The sequence below is a fragment of the Gavialis gangeticus genome, unplaced genomic scaffold, assembly GCF_001723915.1.
Source record: "Gavialis gangeticus isolate Ggan-Ray unplaced genomic scaffold, GavGan_comp1, whole genome shotgun sequence".
Classification (NCBI taxonomy): Eukaryota; Metazoa; Chordata; order Crocodylia; family Gavialidae; genus Gavialis; species Gavialis gangeticus.
The window spans coordinates 43,776,846-43,796,180 of NW_017729006.1; the positions used below are offsets into that span (position 1 = coordinate 43,776,846).

Sequence of the window (19,335 nt, forward strand, 5' to 3'; positions counted from 1 at the left end):
TGTTCAGAGTGGATCACTTGAAGCAAAACAAGATAGCAGAGTATTCTTCCAGCTCTGAATCTCATGAGCTCTCATTTTTAAGGGAACTTCTTACAGGGCATTGGGCCCATATCATATGGATATAAAAAGAGTTGCTGAGGGTAGGTAGTTGGGATTGGTATGTTACAAATGTTTGAAGCAGCTGTTTTTCTAAATGCAGATTTGTTTTGAAAACATGGACCAAAGTTCAGCAGTGATTCAAACCTTGGTTCTAAGATGATGTAGGCTCAGTGCACATATCCTGCACACTTTCATAGGCTGTTTTTAAATGGGGGTGATTTCAGAGCATCAGTTTGGTTAACTTTTTCGAAGAATGGCTTAATATAGGAACATTATTTTAAACTATAACTGTCTGAATGTGCTTATTGCATATTAAGTCATAGTAACTGACTGATCATGAGAACTATATGACCATAAATGCAGTTAAAAATAATTGCCAAGTGTAAGCTATGCCCAAACTTCATGTATTACCAGAAGCTTGTAATGTACTTCAAAGAAATGGAATATATCAGATCACTGGTACAAGTCTTCCAAACTTCATAAAATTGATTGAAAACCCTTCCTACAAGTTACAAGCTTGTAACTGTCTGTCACCTAGTAGGCTTCTCAATGAAAATAGCGGAGCTGCCAAACCCTGAGAGGCTCACTGAGTGCCAAATCAAAATGAAAATATCAGGTTCTGTTTTCTGTCTTGTTTTACATAGCCTTAACTTACTTTAAGTTTTTGGAAGATTAATGTTCTTTTCAATAAATTGAGCAAGAGTGACATTGTATTCTTTTCTGGTCATCTAATTGGCCATTTTTGGATGCCTGTAGAACAGGGAAATCAAAAATTCAGTCTGCAGGCTAGATATGGCCTGCAGAGCCCCACCGTCCAGCCCCCAGTGCTTCCCCTGTGTCAGGTAGAGGAGAGAGAGCTGGAGTGTGCAGTTCAGCAAGATGACTACTGGCCTGGAAGGCAGGGGGCCCTGGGTTCTAGCATGGGCCCATCTGGGCAACGTGGGCAAAAGTTCTTCCCCTTGTACTTTGCTCCATCTAAGTTGGATTTGGTCACAACCGGTAATCAGTTGAATCTGACCTCCCCATACATCCGTGTGGTCAAAAAGTTAATGTGTTCCTTGTGTGTATATACAGAGAAATACTGAGTGGAAGCGGAGAGATTATATTACCTTTGTATTTGGCACTGTGCAAACATTGGAATAATGTGTCCAATATTGTGGCAATGCTTCAAGAGGGATGTGGATAAATTGGAAAGAGAAAAGCCATGAAAACAATGAAAGGACTGAAAAACACACTTTGCAGTGAAAGAGCCTAGAGCTAGGGACAGCCATTCAAAAAGGCCAAGCCTGAATTGGATCACTCTTTGCAGGTTAGCCTAAGCTGTGCAACTTAAAGTGATTAAAAGGTGGACAGACATGCTGTATTAAATCAGGAAATGCAGGCCCATGCCAGAAGCCATGGGGTGCTAGAGCAGGCCTGCCAGCAACTGCCGAAGATGAGGGAAGAGAGACACCCTCCAAGACTCTCACCCCTCCCTGCTGGAGCAGAGGAGGCATGGCCAGGCACCAGCCAGGGTTAGCACACAGGGGATGGGGAAAAAGTCCTTTCTCTGAAGCAAGGTATTGAATAAAGCAATTTGCAAACCATACAGCAGGGAACTACCAAAAATCTTCACCTAAGCTAAGATACAGTCCAGTAAAACACAGCATACACAACTTAGTTTAACTTAAAATGTAAACCAGAAAGATAAGAGTTAGTCTTACTAATCCTGAGGGCAGAGTGTATCCTTACAGCCAGGCATTTTCAAAGGCTTTGTTTACATGTTCTGTTTTATAATGTAAATGTAGCTGTCTACATTCTTTGATGCAGCTTCTCTTAACTAAATCTCCAGCATGTGTGATCACTGATGATTGTCAGATCTTTGCCAACACTTTCCACCTCTCAGTCTGTCCCAGCAAATCTTAGCTCCGGGCTCAGAGCTGCAGCAGGGCTTGGAACTGCACATGGATTTGCTTGCTTCTCTCCCCTGCTCCGGACCGCTGTGCAAGCCACAGGGACTGCAGCTAAAGCCCTGGCATTCGGGGAGAGAGGGGACAGAGGGAGTGATTAACTCTTTCCCTGCCTGTTTGCAGGCAAGCCAGGGAGGTAGGGCTGGGGCTGGCAAACAGCAGCTGCAGTCCCCAGGGTTTGCCAGTGGAGGGAAGGGGGAGAGGGGAAGCGGGGAAGAGGGGTCTGGCCACACCCTGCCCCTGCTCTGATTAGAGAGCAGAGGGGAAGGGCCAGCTCTGCTGTGGAGCAGAGAGCCCCACCCAGCCCCAGAGCATGCTGGGATGCTGGGGGGGTGTCGTTTATCTTAAACCATCAAGGGGTCTGGGACAGACATTGCATAAACTGGTTTGAGCCAAATCAGTTAAGTCTGATACTGCATTCAGTCAGGTTTATCTCAAACCAGTTTCAGCCATTCTCAAACTGGTTTATGTGTACCAAACATCTGTTCTGTTACAGGTTTAAATCAGTTTCTGATCACTTAAGCCAGTTTATGTGTAATGTTCTGTCCCTAGCCTAGGAGCTCAATCTCTTGGCTACATTAGTGGCTCAGCTTCAAAAGGAGTTCCGAAGAAAGGACTGGATAATGGCTGACCTCTGATGGTTAGCGTGCTGTGTTGGGAAGTGAGAGCAGCCCTCTTTTAAAACCTCGGGTGAGGCTGAGCATAGAGCCTAGGACTTCTGGCTTCCCAGGAGAGTGGTGTAGTGACAAAAGGGGATGGCGGCAGAGTATGTTTCTGTTCCTGAGCCCAAGTCTAGTAGATGTGTGTTTTGCCACCTCCATTTTCAGCTGTCTCAGTCTGCTATGCATCTACAAGGGAAGCACATACATATTATGGCTGGTACTGCGTATAGTTGCCCATTGTTGTCCATGTGTACAGGGATATGTGCCCCAAAACAGAATTCCCTATGGTGTGTAAGGGCCAAAAAACCCCTGTGAACAGCCAAATATTGGCTACCGAAGGCACAGACAGAAGAGCAGCTTACCTCTGTAACTCATGGTGCTTTGTAGGAAGCCCCAGGAGTTATTACCATGATCCCCTGGATCCAACAGACCTTCACGGTTGTGTCCTGGGAGCTGAGGAATCCAGCTGCTGTTTAGGGCGGCTGCTAACCTGCAGCTGCTGTCCCATAGCAACACCCCTTCCCCCTCCCAGTCCGGTGCTGTTTTCTGAATGGGAGGAGGGAAAGGGCGCAGAGGGAAATTGTTCTAGGGGTTCCCCAGCCAGTGTTGGGGGATGGGGTTGGTGTATTGGAGCCCCCCCACCTCAGGGGGATTCCACTACACCAGTGCACCCTCCAGTGCTGGCTGAATAAACCCTAGACTGAACTCCCTCCACTCCCTTTCCCCTCTCTCATTCTGAAAACAGCTCTGGGGCTGGGAGGCAGCACAGACAGTGGCGAGACATAGGGGGTGCATGGGGGTGCATGTGCACCCCCGAAAGTGCCAATGCACCCCCCTGACCGGCCATGCTCAGCACTTAGGTGATGGGCAGAGGGGCAGGCAGGAGTCCTGGTGCCCCCCCTGCAAGTGCCAGCCAATCATTGCAGCCACTCCACGATCAGCTGCGAGGGGACCCCCCTCAAGCAGCGAGATCAGCTGCAGGGGACCTCCCCCACTGTTGGCAGGACTGGTCGCACGCCCCCCCGACTAAGGCAGCACAAGTCGCCCGTGAGCACAGACGCAAGTTACTGAAGCCGCTCTGTTTTGGAGCATGTTCATCTGAACCTTCATGCAATAAGGGTTCAGATTTTCATAGGATTAGACCCTTTTAAAGTGCCTTGTAGCCGTGCACTTCTATTTGGTCACAACTGTGGAGCACTTTCAGTGGCCAGATCGGATAAAAATTGTCATTTCCGTTTATGCCTCTAGATGACCAGGAAAGAACAAAATATCACCCTAACACTGCAAATCTTAATGAAGCTTTTGCTTCAGAAAATTAGGAAACACTTTCCTAAACTACTGGTATTGGCAAGCTATGAGTTACATGTGGTATGCAATAACGAAAATACATTTGTCTATATTACTTGAACATCCCAGCTTCTGGGACAAATTATTTACAATGTGAAGGACACTATTTTTCTTCAAAACATGCATTTTCTTCAAAACTGCAGTTAGGATTAGTACACTTACTCGCACAATTTGGGCTGTGAATTTATGCCTAATTATTCATATTTTGGCTAGGCAATATTCTAATAATTACAATAATAACTACTACTAGTAGTAATAATAATAATATTAACAATAATAGCTGTTCTGTTGATTGTTCAGTAGTAGTGTCTTGCGTAATACTTTAAAAGCTTACTGGCCTATCCCAGATACCACTGAAGTCAGTGGAAATCCCTGCTGGGTGGGGAAGCCCTGCTAGGCATGGCAGCTGTGTGTCCTGATGTACACAGGGTTGGGAGATCTCTGCCAGCTGCAGCAGCAGCTGTTGCCCAGACTCATGCACATCAGGACCCTTTCCACTGTGCACAGGGCCAGGAGACAGCTGCCATTGCAGCTGTCACAGCTCTCCTGGCCCCATGCACATCAGGACCATCCACTATGTCCCCTGGCTGCCCATGGGTTAGCACCCCAAGGGAACCTGGAGCTCCCCCTGGCTGCTGCAGGGGGACAGAACAGGGCAGGAACAGCCCTGTACTGGGCTATTCCCTTTGGGAGCAGATTAGTTCCCAACAGGGTGCACGTGTAGACATGGTTCTGGGAAAGGCTTACTACACAGTATTTTACTGCACAGTAAGCCTATATCATATTAATAGCACATGTAGATGTGCCCAATACATGCTCAAGTTCTCAGAAGATCAAATCAGTTATTTCAACAATAGGTAAAATTGTGTTAAATTGTGTTTTTGATCCTTCATGCTGCATCGAGACGTGCATGGACCTTTGGTTCCCTGGGGACTAGTAGTTCTTGTTCCCAGGGAATGCCCATGCCCTGCACACTTTAGTGCGTGACAGGTTACCCCAGATGGTGTTGGGGAGCCTTACCTGGGGTCCTGGGGTCTGGGGGTCCATGTGGAGCCTGGCTGGCAGTGGAGCATGGTTCTGGGCAGGCCAGTTCCACTTTTCAGCAGTGTGCATTGGCTAAGTATGCGTTGCTCGGGGGGGGGTTCTGCATTTTTTTTGACCCCGGGATATCCAGGGGAGAAAAAACCTGCAGAAACACCACCAAGTGCAGTGCATGCTCAGGCAGTGTGCCCTTGCAGCATGGAGAACACCAGACTGTGAGGTACGTAGTGCTGCAAACACATTTGCAGCACCACATACCACAGGATCGTGCTTCTCTGGACACACCCCCAGAGTCCACTTCACTTGGCAGGAAATACTGGTATTGAACAAAGTTAGAGCACTTTGGGTATGATGAAGAGTTTTAGGTATGCAAGTTAGAAACTGTAGGCACTATGTCACCTGGTGGTGATTTCAACCTTTATACATAACAGTATGTTGAATGGAAGGTTATAATGGACAGCATCTGAAGGCATGTTTCCTGAAGTCTGCAGTTTTGCATTATGCTTTGGCATTTAGTTGTAGTAAGTCTAAATTTGTTTCACATTATTTTACGTGAATTTCAGCAAATATTTTGATTTCTTCTATATCATACCTGCAAACTTCTTTTCGGACTGAATGTTGGAGTTCTGTTTTGGCTGCGCCTGTTCCTCCAGGTAGAAAAAGGAAAATGATGGTTCTTTCCTGAACTTTACCCACATACTTGCAGTTCTGTGTTTGCACCACTGACAACAGATTATACAAATATTTAATATAAAATAACATATGCTTTGTTGGACTCCTGCTCAAGTCTGCAGACAGGCTTCAGCAGAGAAGACAACAGTAGCAACTAGACCTTGGGGGAAAATTAGCTGGCCTCCCACACTACCCCGTGCTGAGCTGGTCATCATCACTGTCCTCGATGAGTTACCTCTGCAGCTCTGCAGTACTGGCTACCCTTTGGTAGAGCTGAGATATACCTTGCATCTCAACTTTGGTCCCCTCCCTTCTTAGTTCCATTAGTTAGATTGCCATCTACCAAACACCATTGCTTCACAGCATCAGAATAAGGCACCATTATCCTTCCCTGTAACATAGATTTGTTAAGAACAAAATCATGCAAAACCCACGTGATATCCTTCTTTGACAAAGTTGGGTGGAAGAAGGGAATGCAGAGGACATATGATATTTGGGCTTGAATTTTGTATATACCATTTATTTACCTGAATTTAAGACAATCCCTCAATCATTAGATTCTATAAATGGAAAATTTATAAATTTATTATAATTTTTCATGTATAAAATCTAATTATTGGAAGATCATCTTAAATTAACCCCCCCTCTACCACTGCAGTGGGGAAACCTGTGAAGGGAGCAGTAGGGGCAAGGTGGTAGAGGAGGCAGTAGGTTGGGAATGATAGGGGGAAATGCTTGGGGAGACAGTGGAGGGAGAAGCCAATGAGGGAGTGGTCCGGTACCTTGCCTCCTGCCACCTGTTTTCCCCACTCCCCACAACTTACCCATCCCTGCTCCACCCTGGGACATGGAGCATGGCTCCAGCCTGGCCCAGTAGCAGTGATGGCAGTAGCAGAAGTGGAAGTTGGTTGGGGCCAGAGCCACAGCCACATTAGCCATCTGCCCCATTCCCCCCTCTACTGCCTTTTACTTGATTCCAAGATGAGAGGCTTTTCTCCCCATGTAAAATGGAGGGGAAAACCCCTCATCTTGGGATCAAGTAAACACAGTACTCCCACATGGCACTCTCAGGGGTAAACTGGACATATGTGGCTTGGATAGAATTCCAATCGGTAGATACAAAACTGGCTCAGTGTCCACAAGGAAAATAAGTGTAAATTGATCAATGTCAGAATAGCAAGCTGTTTCAGGTGAGATTCCACAGGAGTCTATCCTGGGTCCTGTGTTGTTTAATGTTTTTTTAATTATATGGATGTTGTAATAGAGAGCTTCCTGATCAGGTTTGCAGATGACATGAAATTGGGAAGGACTGCAAATGCTTTGGAGAATAGGTGAAGAATTCAATAGGATCTTGATATATTGGAGTGCTAGGCTACAGACACCTGGATTTAATTCAGAGATGGCAGGTGCTACACCTAGGGAATAATATCCAAATCCACAAATACCAAGTGAAAGATAACTGGATGGCAGTACTGTTGCTGAAAAGAATCTGGGTCAGGTTTGCCAAGTGCCTGTAAAGTTATAGACAGCCCATAAAAAGGGGGCTAAAATGCTTGTCCATAAAGTCCATAAATAACATAGAGACCTCCATAAAAAACTAAGAAACAATGAGCTTGATTGAATATCTGATGTTGATGTGAGGCAGATGGCAAGTGTTGATGGACAGATGGAGCAGAGCAGCACCATCTTGTGTCTGAGTGGGAGTGCAGTGCCTTTGCTTTGTGGCCCATGGGAGCCTCCATTGTTCCCTCCCTCCCTTCCAGCCATGTGCTACTATTGCCTGCCTATTCTATTTTATGCCTGCCTATACTATTCCAGCCATGTGCATCCTATTGCCTGCCTATAATGGCTGCTTGCCTCAAAAGTAGACAGTGCTGCATGGTCCCAGGCAGTTTGAAGCACTGGGTAGGACATTTGGTTAGCTTCACCTGATGGTCAGACCTGTCTAGGGCTCTTAACCTCATCTGGAATACGGTGTGCAGTTATATGCCACTCATTCTGCAAAGAGCCTTTGCCCTAATACCCACAGACTGTGCATGCTCCACACTCTAAGACATGGGGATCATCTGCACCTCCCTGTGATTCAGACTTTTCCTGTAGATCTGTAAGCATTGTGCAAGGTCCTGGGCAGTCAGAAGTTAGTAGAAATTGGACTGTGTCTTGTGACACTTTTTCAATCATCGCAGATGTTCCTGTAATGTTGTCAGCCCCACAATTCATGGACAAAACACCCCACATATAGGGCCACACAAGAGGCACATAGAGCTGTAGGGTGAGTATCAAGGTAAGTGACCATGAGACAGGGAGTGTGAAACAGGTAACTGAAGGAATCCCCAAGGGCTAGGTATGGAGGAGGCAGGATAGCTAGAGGCACTGGGAATAGGGTACTGGTGAAGGTATACAGGGAGTTTATAAAGTAGCTTAGAAGAGCATGGGGGCAGTCTAAGTACAGCTGAGCTTCTTAGCAAGAACTAAAGAATAGAACCTACCTAGCTAGATAAACCAGGGGTAATTTGTTGGGTGGCTGGGCACTGGTTTCAGAAGAGGGATGGGAGTCTGGCAGGAAAACTGGGTGGAGACTGCATGGAGCACAAACTGGCCGCTCCATCCCATGGCTGTGGCACTGAGACATCACTATGATATGCATGGGGAGCCCCGACATCAGATTTTGCATATCTCTGTTCCATGTCCTCTTCTCCCAAAATGAACAAGGTCCTGAATGTTTATGTTTGCATGTAGCAGTACTATCTTGAAATGAAAGGATGGCCAGAGGAACTGTTTGATTGTTTTTCTCTGTGTGAAAAGATGGAAGCAGTATTCTTCACACTGTGGAAATAGAGAACAGGATCTTGGTGAAGCCTCAGAGAAGGGATTTGCAATAATCAAGGCAGAAGGAGAGTAAATTGTGGATGAAAAAAGTCAGCTGAGGTAGTGGTGAAGCAGTGATATGCCTGGACTGTATTGCAGATGTTATGATGGATAGATGAGGAAGAAGTGGACAGACAAGAAATTTCAGGGCCCAGGGTGATGAAAATGAAATTGGCAGTTCAGATAAATAAGTATGAGAGTCAAGAAGGGATGAAGTTGTTTGGGGATGGCACACTTCCCTAGGATAAACTCTTTTGACTTAATAAACAGCAACAGTAACCATTGCTCATTTGAGAATTTTCTGACAACAAAGCCTTAATGACACTAAAAAGTAAATGGTCTGCAGAAAAATTTATTTGGTGTTATTCCCTAGGGTACTTGAAAAAAGAGCTGAGTTCAGCAGTAGCAACAGAATTAGGTCTGAAATTGAAGATAAGCAAAACAAGAATGATTTTGGCTTTGCAAAACCTAATACATAGTTTTTTAAAGGAGAAAACCATGAAGCTGGATTAATTAAGAATGATCCAGACTTTTAAGGACGCAGTGGTCGTATCCAGATGAGCAAGCACATGCCTACTGTGGTGTCTCAACGCAGTTCGAGATGCCGCAAGAGGCATGCTAAGAATGAAAAAATATTCCCCACACTGCATATTTGCAGTGTGGGCTCTAAATTTGATACTGGTAAATCCTGATATAAAAAAAAAGATGCCAGAAGAAGTGGCACAAGGCATGCTCCTGGAGCATGCCCAGTGGCAACTGCAGGCTGGGTCCTCCAAGGGGAGACCCTCTGGCACCCAGCCAGAGCGTCTCTATGGTGGCCCCATTCCCCTTCTGCTCCAGCATGCTGCTTCACACTGTGCCATGTGGAGGGGCGGGCAGAGGACCTCCCCTCCTACACACAGTCTCCCCACCCCCAAACTCCTCCACAACCCCACCCCCACAAACCTCAACCCCACAAACCCTACACCCACCCACAAACCCCCCCAACCCTCACTAATCACACATCCCACCTACAAATCTCACACCCTGTATGCCCAGCCACTAAACGGGACAGGACCTGCCACATTGCAGCCCTGTACCATGCCCACACCAGTGCTGGGACATGCAGCCCCAGACAGGGGAGGGGGCAGCTCCTGGTCCCAGGAACCACTTGGGGGGAGTGATAGGCTGTGGGAAGGGGTGGAGGTGGCAGCAGGGGTATGTGCAAGAGAGAGAGAGAGATGGGATGGGGCAGTGCTTTGGGTAGGAAATGGGAGGTGAGGTATGTGGGGGGACATGGGGTATGTGGGGAGTCTATGGGATTTGTGGGGGGGAGTGTGGAGGTTGTGGGAAGGGGTCAGGGGGGCAGTGCTGAGGGCTATGTGCCCCCCCCACCCTCTGTGGCGCATAGCCCCCAGCGCTGGCAGCAGCAGCCAGCTGGGCTGTTGGGGCCATGGCTCACTGCAGGCACAGCCCCATGGTGGTGCAGCAACACCTGACCTGGGGTCTACACATGGCAAATGGACCTGGCCTGGCCTGCTAGTGTGCGGCTTTGAACAGTACCGGGACAGCTCCTGCCACCACCTGCGGCTCCTGTCTGGGCCTTGGGCCAGGCTGGGTCCTACCTCCAAGTGCCCCACAGGCCGACTCCATGGAAGCAGGACCTGACCTGGTCCAATGCATGGCCCCTGCGTACAGTGCCAGGACCGCAGGTGACAGCAAGAGCAGCCCAGTCCTGCCCAAAGGTGCATGGCCCTGGGCCAGGCCCACACCATGTGGCACTAGCGGCACTGGGTCTGGGGTGGCTGGCGCCGCACTGCACTGTAGGGGGCTCTGCCAGTAGCAGGCCCTGATTGTCCTGTGGCCGCTGCTGCTGTGGGGGGACTATGTGCAATGCGGGAGGTGGGCAGGGGACCCACCCCCCGCCAAGCATTCCCCCCCACCCCCACACAGTCCCCTTAACACCCCTCGTCTCCCTCACACAACCCCCCACCCCCCTGTCCCTACTTACCATGGATGGCACCTGGATCTGGGTAACTGCTGTAGCCTTCCCCTGCTACTATTTGCCCAGCACACTGAGGCAGCTGCCAGTGAACCCCACTAATGTAGTATTTGCATGGAATGATACCATTTACTGTTTTCAATTACTGAACAGAGATAAATGTCTCCAAACTTGTATTGTTGCATTTATTATTCTTTGTTAACTGCATATTAGCAATGTTGAAGTTTGCAGCTCTTCTGCAGACTAATTAATTTCACTATCAGTGAAATGCTATGAATGTGGAGCTCATTGTGCCTCTACTAATTACAGAACTTTCAAAACAAAGAACACTTTCTGGGTTTACTTTATAAAACTCTTGGTTCTCTGCAATCAAAGAAGCAGGCTATAAATATCTTACATTAAATAATTCTGTCTCTCCAGCATACCCTAGAAACACAGGCAAGTATTTAGCACTTCACCTATCATATTTAATATATATGTGTAATATTAACATTTGATAGAGAAATGCAAATTGTAAGACCAAGAAAGTAATCGGGGATAACTGGATTGGCAGTTATGCAACTGAGAAGAATCTGGAAGTTATGGTGGATCATTAATTTAGTATGAGTCAGAAAGCTGATGCAGGAACAAAAAAACAAAATTCAGTTTCGTGTTGCATTAACATAAGCAGTATATGCAAGACATGGGGGGTGATGGTATCATTCTGCTCGGTACTTGTTAGGCCTCAACTAGAGTATTGTGCCTAGTCCAGGACAACACATTATAAGGAGGGTGTAGAGAAACTGGAGGGGGTCGAAAGGTGAGCAGTTAGAATGATAAAGGGATTGGGAAGCAAATCATATGAGGAAGGTTGAAGGAACTACATATGTTTAAATTGGGGAAAAGGAGATTAAGGGGAGTTATGAGAGCAGTTTCCCAATATTTGAAAGGTTGTCATAAAGAAGAAAGGTTGTCTTTTCTTGCTGTAGAGGTCAGGACACAAGTAATGGGCTTAAGGTGCAGCAGAACATATTTGGAATAAATCTTAAGAAAAACATCTTAACCATTAAAACAGTAGAACAATGGAACAAGCTGCCAGGAAAGCTGCGGAATCTCTCTCATTGGAGACTGTCAAGGAGAGGCCGAATCAAATTTTTTTGTACTGTGTTATAGCACTTCCTGCATTTCTGCAGGGGTCAGAGTAGGTGAATCTTGAAGTCCCTTCCAATCCTATGAGTCTTTTGATCCTAAAATCCATTTGCTTTTTCTTTCTGCTTTAATTTAGTTCTATTCTGAGCCCATCTAATTGCCTCTCCTCCCCCTCCCCACCCTGCCTGCCGCCCCCAGGCATGGCCTTAAACACTTATTATATTTATATTGCAGATTCTGTCTACAAAGATCTGACAGCATTTTACAGGCCCAACATTTCATAAAATGCATAACCTAACTTACCAGAGTAGAAGAGCATCTATATAATAAGCTAAGACATTTTGTAATGAATATGTACATTGACTGGAATATTGAAACATGGTTCAAGTAATCTAGGCAGTGAAGAGGGCATTAGTTCTAAGGAGATGTCCTATAGTGATTTCTTGCTTTTTCTTTGAAAAAAAACCATTTCCTTGAATAGCTTTTGTTGGGTTTTTCCCCCCATAAAGGGCTCAGTTCAACAACTAACAATCAAACCAGACCCAAGGGCTACTGAAGACCAATGTGAAGATGATGATCCATATGTAAGTGCTCTCCATTATCTATTTTCAGTGAACTTATTATACTGAGGCTGTTAAGGTCTATGGAAGGTCAGTAGAATATGGTCTATGTTAAGGTCAGTAGAATATGTTTTACAAAACAAATGGTGATGTCTTTTCTTTGAAATACATTGAAATGGTTGGAATTGTTGGTAAATCAGAATTCTCAGAATCCATGAATTTTTAGTTTTCTAATTTTTTTGTGTGTTTAAACAGTGACATTAATTTCCATAAAATGCTCTGTTCGGTGCAATACATTAATTTTATGAGTTTGGGACCAAATTTGAGAGAGAAACTTGTAACTGTAATTGCACCTGCTTATGCCTAAGTGAAAAGTAAAATATAAGAGAATCTGAGGAGCTACATCATACCAGACCGTATCATTTTAACCTCTGGACTTTCATAAGTGATAATGATAAGTGTGATATGATTTGTTCTGTGTAGGCATCAGGAGATACCAGTGGCAATGGCAGCATTCAAGAACAGGAAGGAGTTCCTGAGACACAAGAAGCCATTGCATCATCTCAGCCTCCAGTAAGGATCAATTAATTCAACTTTACCTTCTGGGTATAATATTACACTTATAATAGTCACTAAACTGTGACATTTTTCCCCTTGAAATACCACACTTCTGGGACCTACATTGCACTAGGCAAGAAACCTCAGATGCCCAAATGCCATTTCAAGGTATGGGTGGTAAAGCAATGCCGTATCTTCCTAGAAGGCCAGTGTATTGTATGATTTTTGGCGTTGGCCTGAAGTTGATTTGAAGCTTGTAATTAAACATGAACCAACACAAAGGGAAGTGACAACTCAAGTTTTATTGAAAAATGTGGCTATGTTATGTTATGATAATAATGCTCTGACACATCTATATGTTCCTCTTTGTAGCACCTACCAACAAAATTACTGCAAACTTCATCAGGCCACTTCTAATTTATGTATCGTTTATTTAAATCTGTCTGCAACTCAGTCACCATAAGATGAGTGAATGTCAAGAAATGTGAATGTTTGTTTCTGTTTCTTTCTGCTTTAAAAGCATTTTGTACATTGTATAAAAAACTGAGACTGGACTGAATTGGATATATTTTCTAGAACTGCAGTCTTGATGCTTTCCTTGCAGATTTGTAACATTATGCTAACAAAGCAAACATGAAGAATGCATCTTCAGGAGGGTTTTGTTGTAACTGTTTTAAAACCATAAAAAAGAAGTATTTTTATGCTCTGGATCCATTTTGCGTACACTTTTTTGGGGTAATGGCTTGTCATTTTTGACAGCCTGACTTGAAACAAAGAGCAGTCTGTGAAGTTCTAGTTAGCCTCTTTATATGAGATAATAACCCCATATTTTACATTGCATAGTTTCCTGAGCCAAATAATCGTAAGCATTGGTGGTTTGTAGACTATCACTCTTCTTAAATTGTAAGGTTTTTTTTGTGAATGTACCCTCTTAGGTGACACATGAATGCTTTTAAAAATGTGTTACAGCTGTGTCAGTAGCCTGCAAAAAGGTAGCACCCACATATAGACAATTTGTGAAAGTTATGTGGCCTTTAAGAAAACTTTAATGATTTTGCTAAATGTGAAATGTCTAAATGCCAGTGATTCAGTGGATCTGTATGCCTTCCAGTATGAATGCCCATCAACTTTTAATGTGCCTTTTCTTTGGAAGCACTAAACAAAACACAGCCGAACTTCTGACGTTATTGTAATCAATAGAGTAACTGATAGACGTTTCTGAGAGAGTTTATGTGCTCATAATTCTATTACAAATTGCCAGGCAAACTCACAAAGATCAGCAGTTCAAAGCAGATTCCCATGGTGAGCTGGAATGAAGCAAGGCAAGGGTCCTGCTTGGCAACATAGCTGCTGAATAAAGTAGCTTATCACTGCATGGTCTAGTTTGTGTTTTGCTAAGCAGCACTGTACTGAGCTGTAACAATAGATGGGCCTGTTTGGAATAGTTCAGTACATTTCCATTCAGCAGCTTTTACATAATTTTTCAACACAGTGAATGACCAAGAGAGAAAAAAATGGATAGTCAAGGGATTCTCAACCTTTTTAGACTCAAGGCACCCTCTCAGCAAATGTCAGCTATTAGTTTTCACTTGTGTTTTGACTACGGAAAGATAGTAGAGCAGTTCTGTTGCAAAGAACTCAGAAACACCACAACAGATAAGAGTGTTCTTGACGCTGTGGATCCCTACTTGAAAGTCTCAGTTTGTATGTCTCGGAGGGTGTATCTACATTTGCATAAACACACTTTAGTTAATGTGCATTAAATTTAGTACCTCCATTGTGAGGTACTAAGAAGATAGGCATTAGCCTGTCTTAGTGCACGTTAAGTAAATAGCATGGGGCATTAATACTCATGCTCCGGGAGGTGGGGGGCCTTTAATTAGAGTGACTCTGAGAGCTGCTGTAATTAAAGCTCCCAGAATGTTACATGCATCAGTGTCCCCACACGGAAACAATGGTGGCTGGAGCACTTTAATTAAAGCTCATTGAATGAGCTTTAGTTAAAGCACCCCCAATGCCATTTTTCAGTGCAGGGACACTGATACACATGCCACTAGAGTCTGCTGGAGTATAGTAATTACTATGCTCCAGCAGACTTGATTAATTACAGAGCATCAGAGCAGCCTCGATGCACATGTATAGGCACCTATGATTTTTAGTGATACTTTAATGCGCGTTAAAGTGCACATATAGATGCATCTAAAGAGTGACATTAAAGGTAGCAAAAACATGTATTTACAGAATTCCATTGTTTCTTGAAAAAAGCATGCTGCTGTTCAGAGCAAGAAGTATCACAGAACACAGATGCATCACGAGCAGGTCCAAGGAGGTGATCCTCCCCCTCTATGCGACATTGCTCAGGCCGCAGTTGGAGCACTGCGTCCAGTTCTGGGCGCCACACTTCAGGAGGGATGTGGCCAGCATTGAGAGGGTCCAGAGGAGAGTCACTTGCATGATCAGGGGGCAGCAGGGCACGCCCTATGAGGGGAAGCTGCGGGACCTGCACCTGTTCAGCCTCCACAAGAGAAGGCTGAGAGGGGATCTGGTGGCCGTCTGTAAACTGGCCGAGGGGGAGCAGCAGGCAATGGGAGAGTCCCTGTTCCCCCAAGCACTACCAGGACACCCCCATGCTGAGGCACTCTGCATCCCAGCCAGCCAGGGGGGTGGCATATTGAGGAGGGGGAGCAGGCAGCCTAAGGCTGCCTAATCCCTGGTCTCTGCACAGTGTGGAGCCCTCACATTGAGGCACACTGTGCTTCAGCCAACCAAAGAGCAGCTGGCTGGGGTGCAGGGTACCTCAAGACAGGGCAGCAGGCAGTCCTGCCTGGGCTGGCTGCTCCCCTGTCTCTGCTTGTCTCAGCACGGAGGCTCTGGTACAGAGCCTCCACGCTGAGATATGTAGAGACAGGGGAGTCCTCAAGCTCAGGTACCCTGTGCCCCAGCCAGCTGTGCCTTGAGATGGGGGAGCTGTCAGTTCTGGGCTAGTGCTTCCCTGTCTCCGTTTGCTCCAGTGCGGAGGCTCCACAGCAGGTGGAGACGGGAGCAGGCAGCTCTGGGCTACCTCCTTCCCCATCTCTGTGTTTGTCTGGGCACATGCTACTTTTACATGCTTTGCCCCACATTTTTTATTGGAGCTTTTTTGCTGTCAGGATATCCCAGTAGCAAATTTTGCCCCTGCGTTGCAAATGAGCAGCACCGCACATGGTTTAACGTGCAACGCATGCAGTTAGCGGCACCACAAACCATATGTGCCTACAAGTCTGGACATACCCTAAGAGTTTTCCTGGAATGAGGAGAAGAAACTCCATCAGAGCCACAGAGGTAGCCAATTCAGCCCCCAAAATTTATTGGTTCCTGATTCAATTTTTGCACAAAAGTCGTCAGATCTCTAGGGAATGGTACTATGAGGCTGGGCAGCCTACTGCTTCAGCCCCTCCACACCCAGTTCTCCGTAACCACATATGCCTTCAGTTCCATGTAATGGAGGAGCTCCATGGATGGGGAGGATGCCACTGAAAGGGCAGACCCTGTCTCTTTCCCCCAGCACAGAGAGAAGATTTCCTCAGTACATGTGTAGAGAGGGAATACTTCAGCCCAGTGAGTTGCCCACTGGTCCCTGGGGCTCATATTACACACCTCCTTCCAAATCAGTACACTGGTGTTTATTATTAACCTTTGTGCAAAGTACTACTGCTGCTTTTTTGTCAATACAGGTTATCCTCTCTTTATGCTGTACGTGCGTTCCTGGAAAACAGTACATAACTCAAATTCACATAAGGGGAACCCACTTTACAATGTAACAAATAAGGATACTTTCCAAGACCTTGACTGTACTGACCCCCAGGCCCATTTCTACTACATTTACAAGACAATTTTGGTACTCGCCAACAGCAGAAAATACACACAAGCACAGGGCACTATTGTAATGGGGATGGCAACTACAGAAACACGCGTTGCAATCAACGAGCGAGGGGCAAAAATCCACACAGGAGATGGTATTTTGGTATGCATCAGTTCCACACTGCACTGCACAAAGCAGCTGACTTCAGGCTTCCACCACACTGATCGCATAAGAGTGAATTTACCTTGCATATAACAAATTTTTGGTATAAAAAGGTCATTGCATAAGAGCAAATTTGCACATACAGAACCCGAATAAAGTGAGGGAAACCTGCTTACAGTAGCCTATCCTAGCCAAAGTGATTTATTGTGAAAGATGTAATGAATATGTTTAAATATTAGGTATTTAAAAAAAAGTTATGATCAATAGATTACATTTGTTGGTATGTTGGGCTGTTGGTTTTAAGAGCATTTGAAATACAATAATAGGAAATGCCAGGGGAAAAATGTATAATTTATAAAGGAAATAATTAGATAAGGAATGAATGCATCAATAACTTAGTGCTTTCTGCTTTAGAGCACAGGTATTTGAAATCAAATGAAAAGAATCCTTTTGATAGTGGTGGTCTCAAAATACTATGTTAGCTTTTCAGGAAAACTTAGCTCTGACTTTCTTGCCTACTTCCTTACTCATTGTAAAAAACATTCAGTTATGCTTGTGAGCCCATTTGACCAAATTAGAGACAGTTGTTGCCAAACAGAAGCAAGACCTATTCGATATTTTAAAAAAGAAAAAAACCCCTCAAACAAGTGATCATCAAGGAGAAAAAATCATAAATGTGACGGGGTGTAAATATTGTTTCTTAATACTTGTAGGTTTTATTAGTAACTTCCTTTTAGCAGTAATAAGTAACACATCAAAAGTGCGTATTATTCAGAAGCAATGTTAAGAAGCTGCTCTTTGAACGGAAGTCAAGTCTTTAGTTGGACTTCCTAAATGTAGCATTTCTGATTGCATGAGTGACTGCTGAATCTGGGGTGGGGCACCCGCAGAAGCCACCGATGGCAGTGGCCCTGTTAGGGGGTACCAGCCCTACCGACAGTATCAATGTTGGCTGTCAGGGGGGGCACCAGCCCCATCGCGGGGGAGGGGGGCACGTGCACACCCTACCAGTCGCCTATGTCTGATTGCTTTTCTTTGAAGTAGAACAAGCTGATTGATTCGCGCTTCACTTATGTGGTAAGCCCTTCCTCAGAAAGAATGATAAAATATGTTTGCTTTACCTTTTTGTTAATAAGTTATTGGCAACTTTGTTTTTTTAGCCTGATGACACAACTGCTGAGCCAGTGGAACCACCCCCAACCGTGTCCCCTCATTCTGAAGAAATGGATTTCTCAGGACATCATATATTAGAGGAAACATCTGTAGCACCTACAATCAAAAAACAAGGCACTGTATATTACCAATTTTTAGTTCTACGCTTTCCCAGGGACCAGACTATGCTTTTATCTGTATATAGAAGAGCCTGCATATTTGGGGAGCTACCAACATTATTAGAAATATAAAGAAAAATAATATCTTCTCAGGTATGGGGTCTCTCCTCAGTGTTGGATATGGAGAACTTCATGGGGCACATTCCAACCAGCATGCATGTGTGGTTCGTGGTGCCTCAGATCTGTCTGAGGCACTGCAAATTGCATGCAATGCATGTGCAGCCATTTACCGGGGGTTTTTTGGCAGGTTCTTTTTGGCACCAGGGGATCTTGCTACTAAAAAAAATGGCATGGCACACATGGCAGCAGCGTGCACCACCAGAAACAGAGCCTGGCTGGCTAGAGCCACACTGGCTGCTGGCCAGACCCTGAGTGGTAGGCTCAGTGCTGTGCTCAGCTGTGCTGGCCCCCAGTCTTCCCTACCCCACCCATGTCACTTTGCAACGTGCCAGAGCATGCGTCCAGGAGCATACCTGGGGACAAAGAGCGATGGCACAAATATGGGCTGCTGCTATTTGTCCTGCAGGAAATGCATGCCCCTGCACATGTGAGCTCATCAGGATGCACCCACAGTGTCAAAAACACAGCTTTCCTCAAGTTCTTTTTTGAAATTATCAAACCTGTTCAGACAGTTGGCCTGTGATAACAATGGTTATGGATAGAGACTCGCATCCCACCTGAATGTAGAAGCCTGCAGATCTCTTCACCATGTTTTGGGCACAGTGCAGTAGTGCAAGTAGGGTGGGACAAGTGAGCTGCGAGTCCCAGTTGCCAACAGCATCTGGTAGTGCTCCACACATCCATTCTCTGGCACTTGGCCTTTTGCGCTTTATTCTTCCTTCAAGTCCCCACTCTTCAGCACCTGGCACTGTAGCAAATGGGGCAGGGGGAGGTGGTAAGAAAGGCACCTGCCCTAGGTGCCAGGTTAGAAGGGGTGCTGGAGTGGCCCCCCACCCTCGTGGAGCCCATGATCCAGCACCATTGTGATGTCAGGACTCCAAAATAGTCCTCTGCTGCTGTTGCTATTAAAAGCAACAGCCAGGGTAATCAGCTCCATTGGGACAGTTTTGGAGTCCCAAACTTTGCCTGAAGCCCAAAGGACCATATAGGCAGGCCCTATGTGGGGGGGGGGGAGT

General features: G+C 45.5%; 1 protein-coding gene across 5 annotated transcripts in view; it reads left to right on the forward strand.

Moving 5' to 3' along the window:
• Positions 1–19,335, forward strand: part of COL15A1 (collagen type XV alpha 1 chain) — a 347,975-nt gene that overhangs the window by 136,829 nt on the left and 191,811 nt on the right. For all 5 annotated transcript variants that reach the window (XM_019509150.1, XM_019509145.1, XM_019509146.1 and 2 more), the window contains 3 exons: positions 12,257–12,331; positions 12,791–12,880; positions 18,029–18,155. In XM_019509150.1, the coding sequence (XP_019364695.1) occupies positions 12,257–12,331; positions 12,791–12,880; positions 18,029–18,155 (292 nt within the window). The remainder of the gene's footprint in view (positions 1–12,256; positions 12,332–12,790; positions 12,881–18,028; positions 18,156–19,335) is intronic.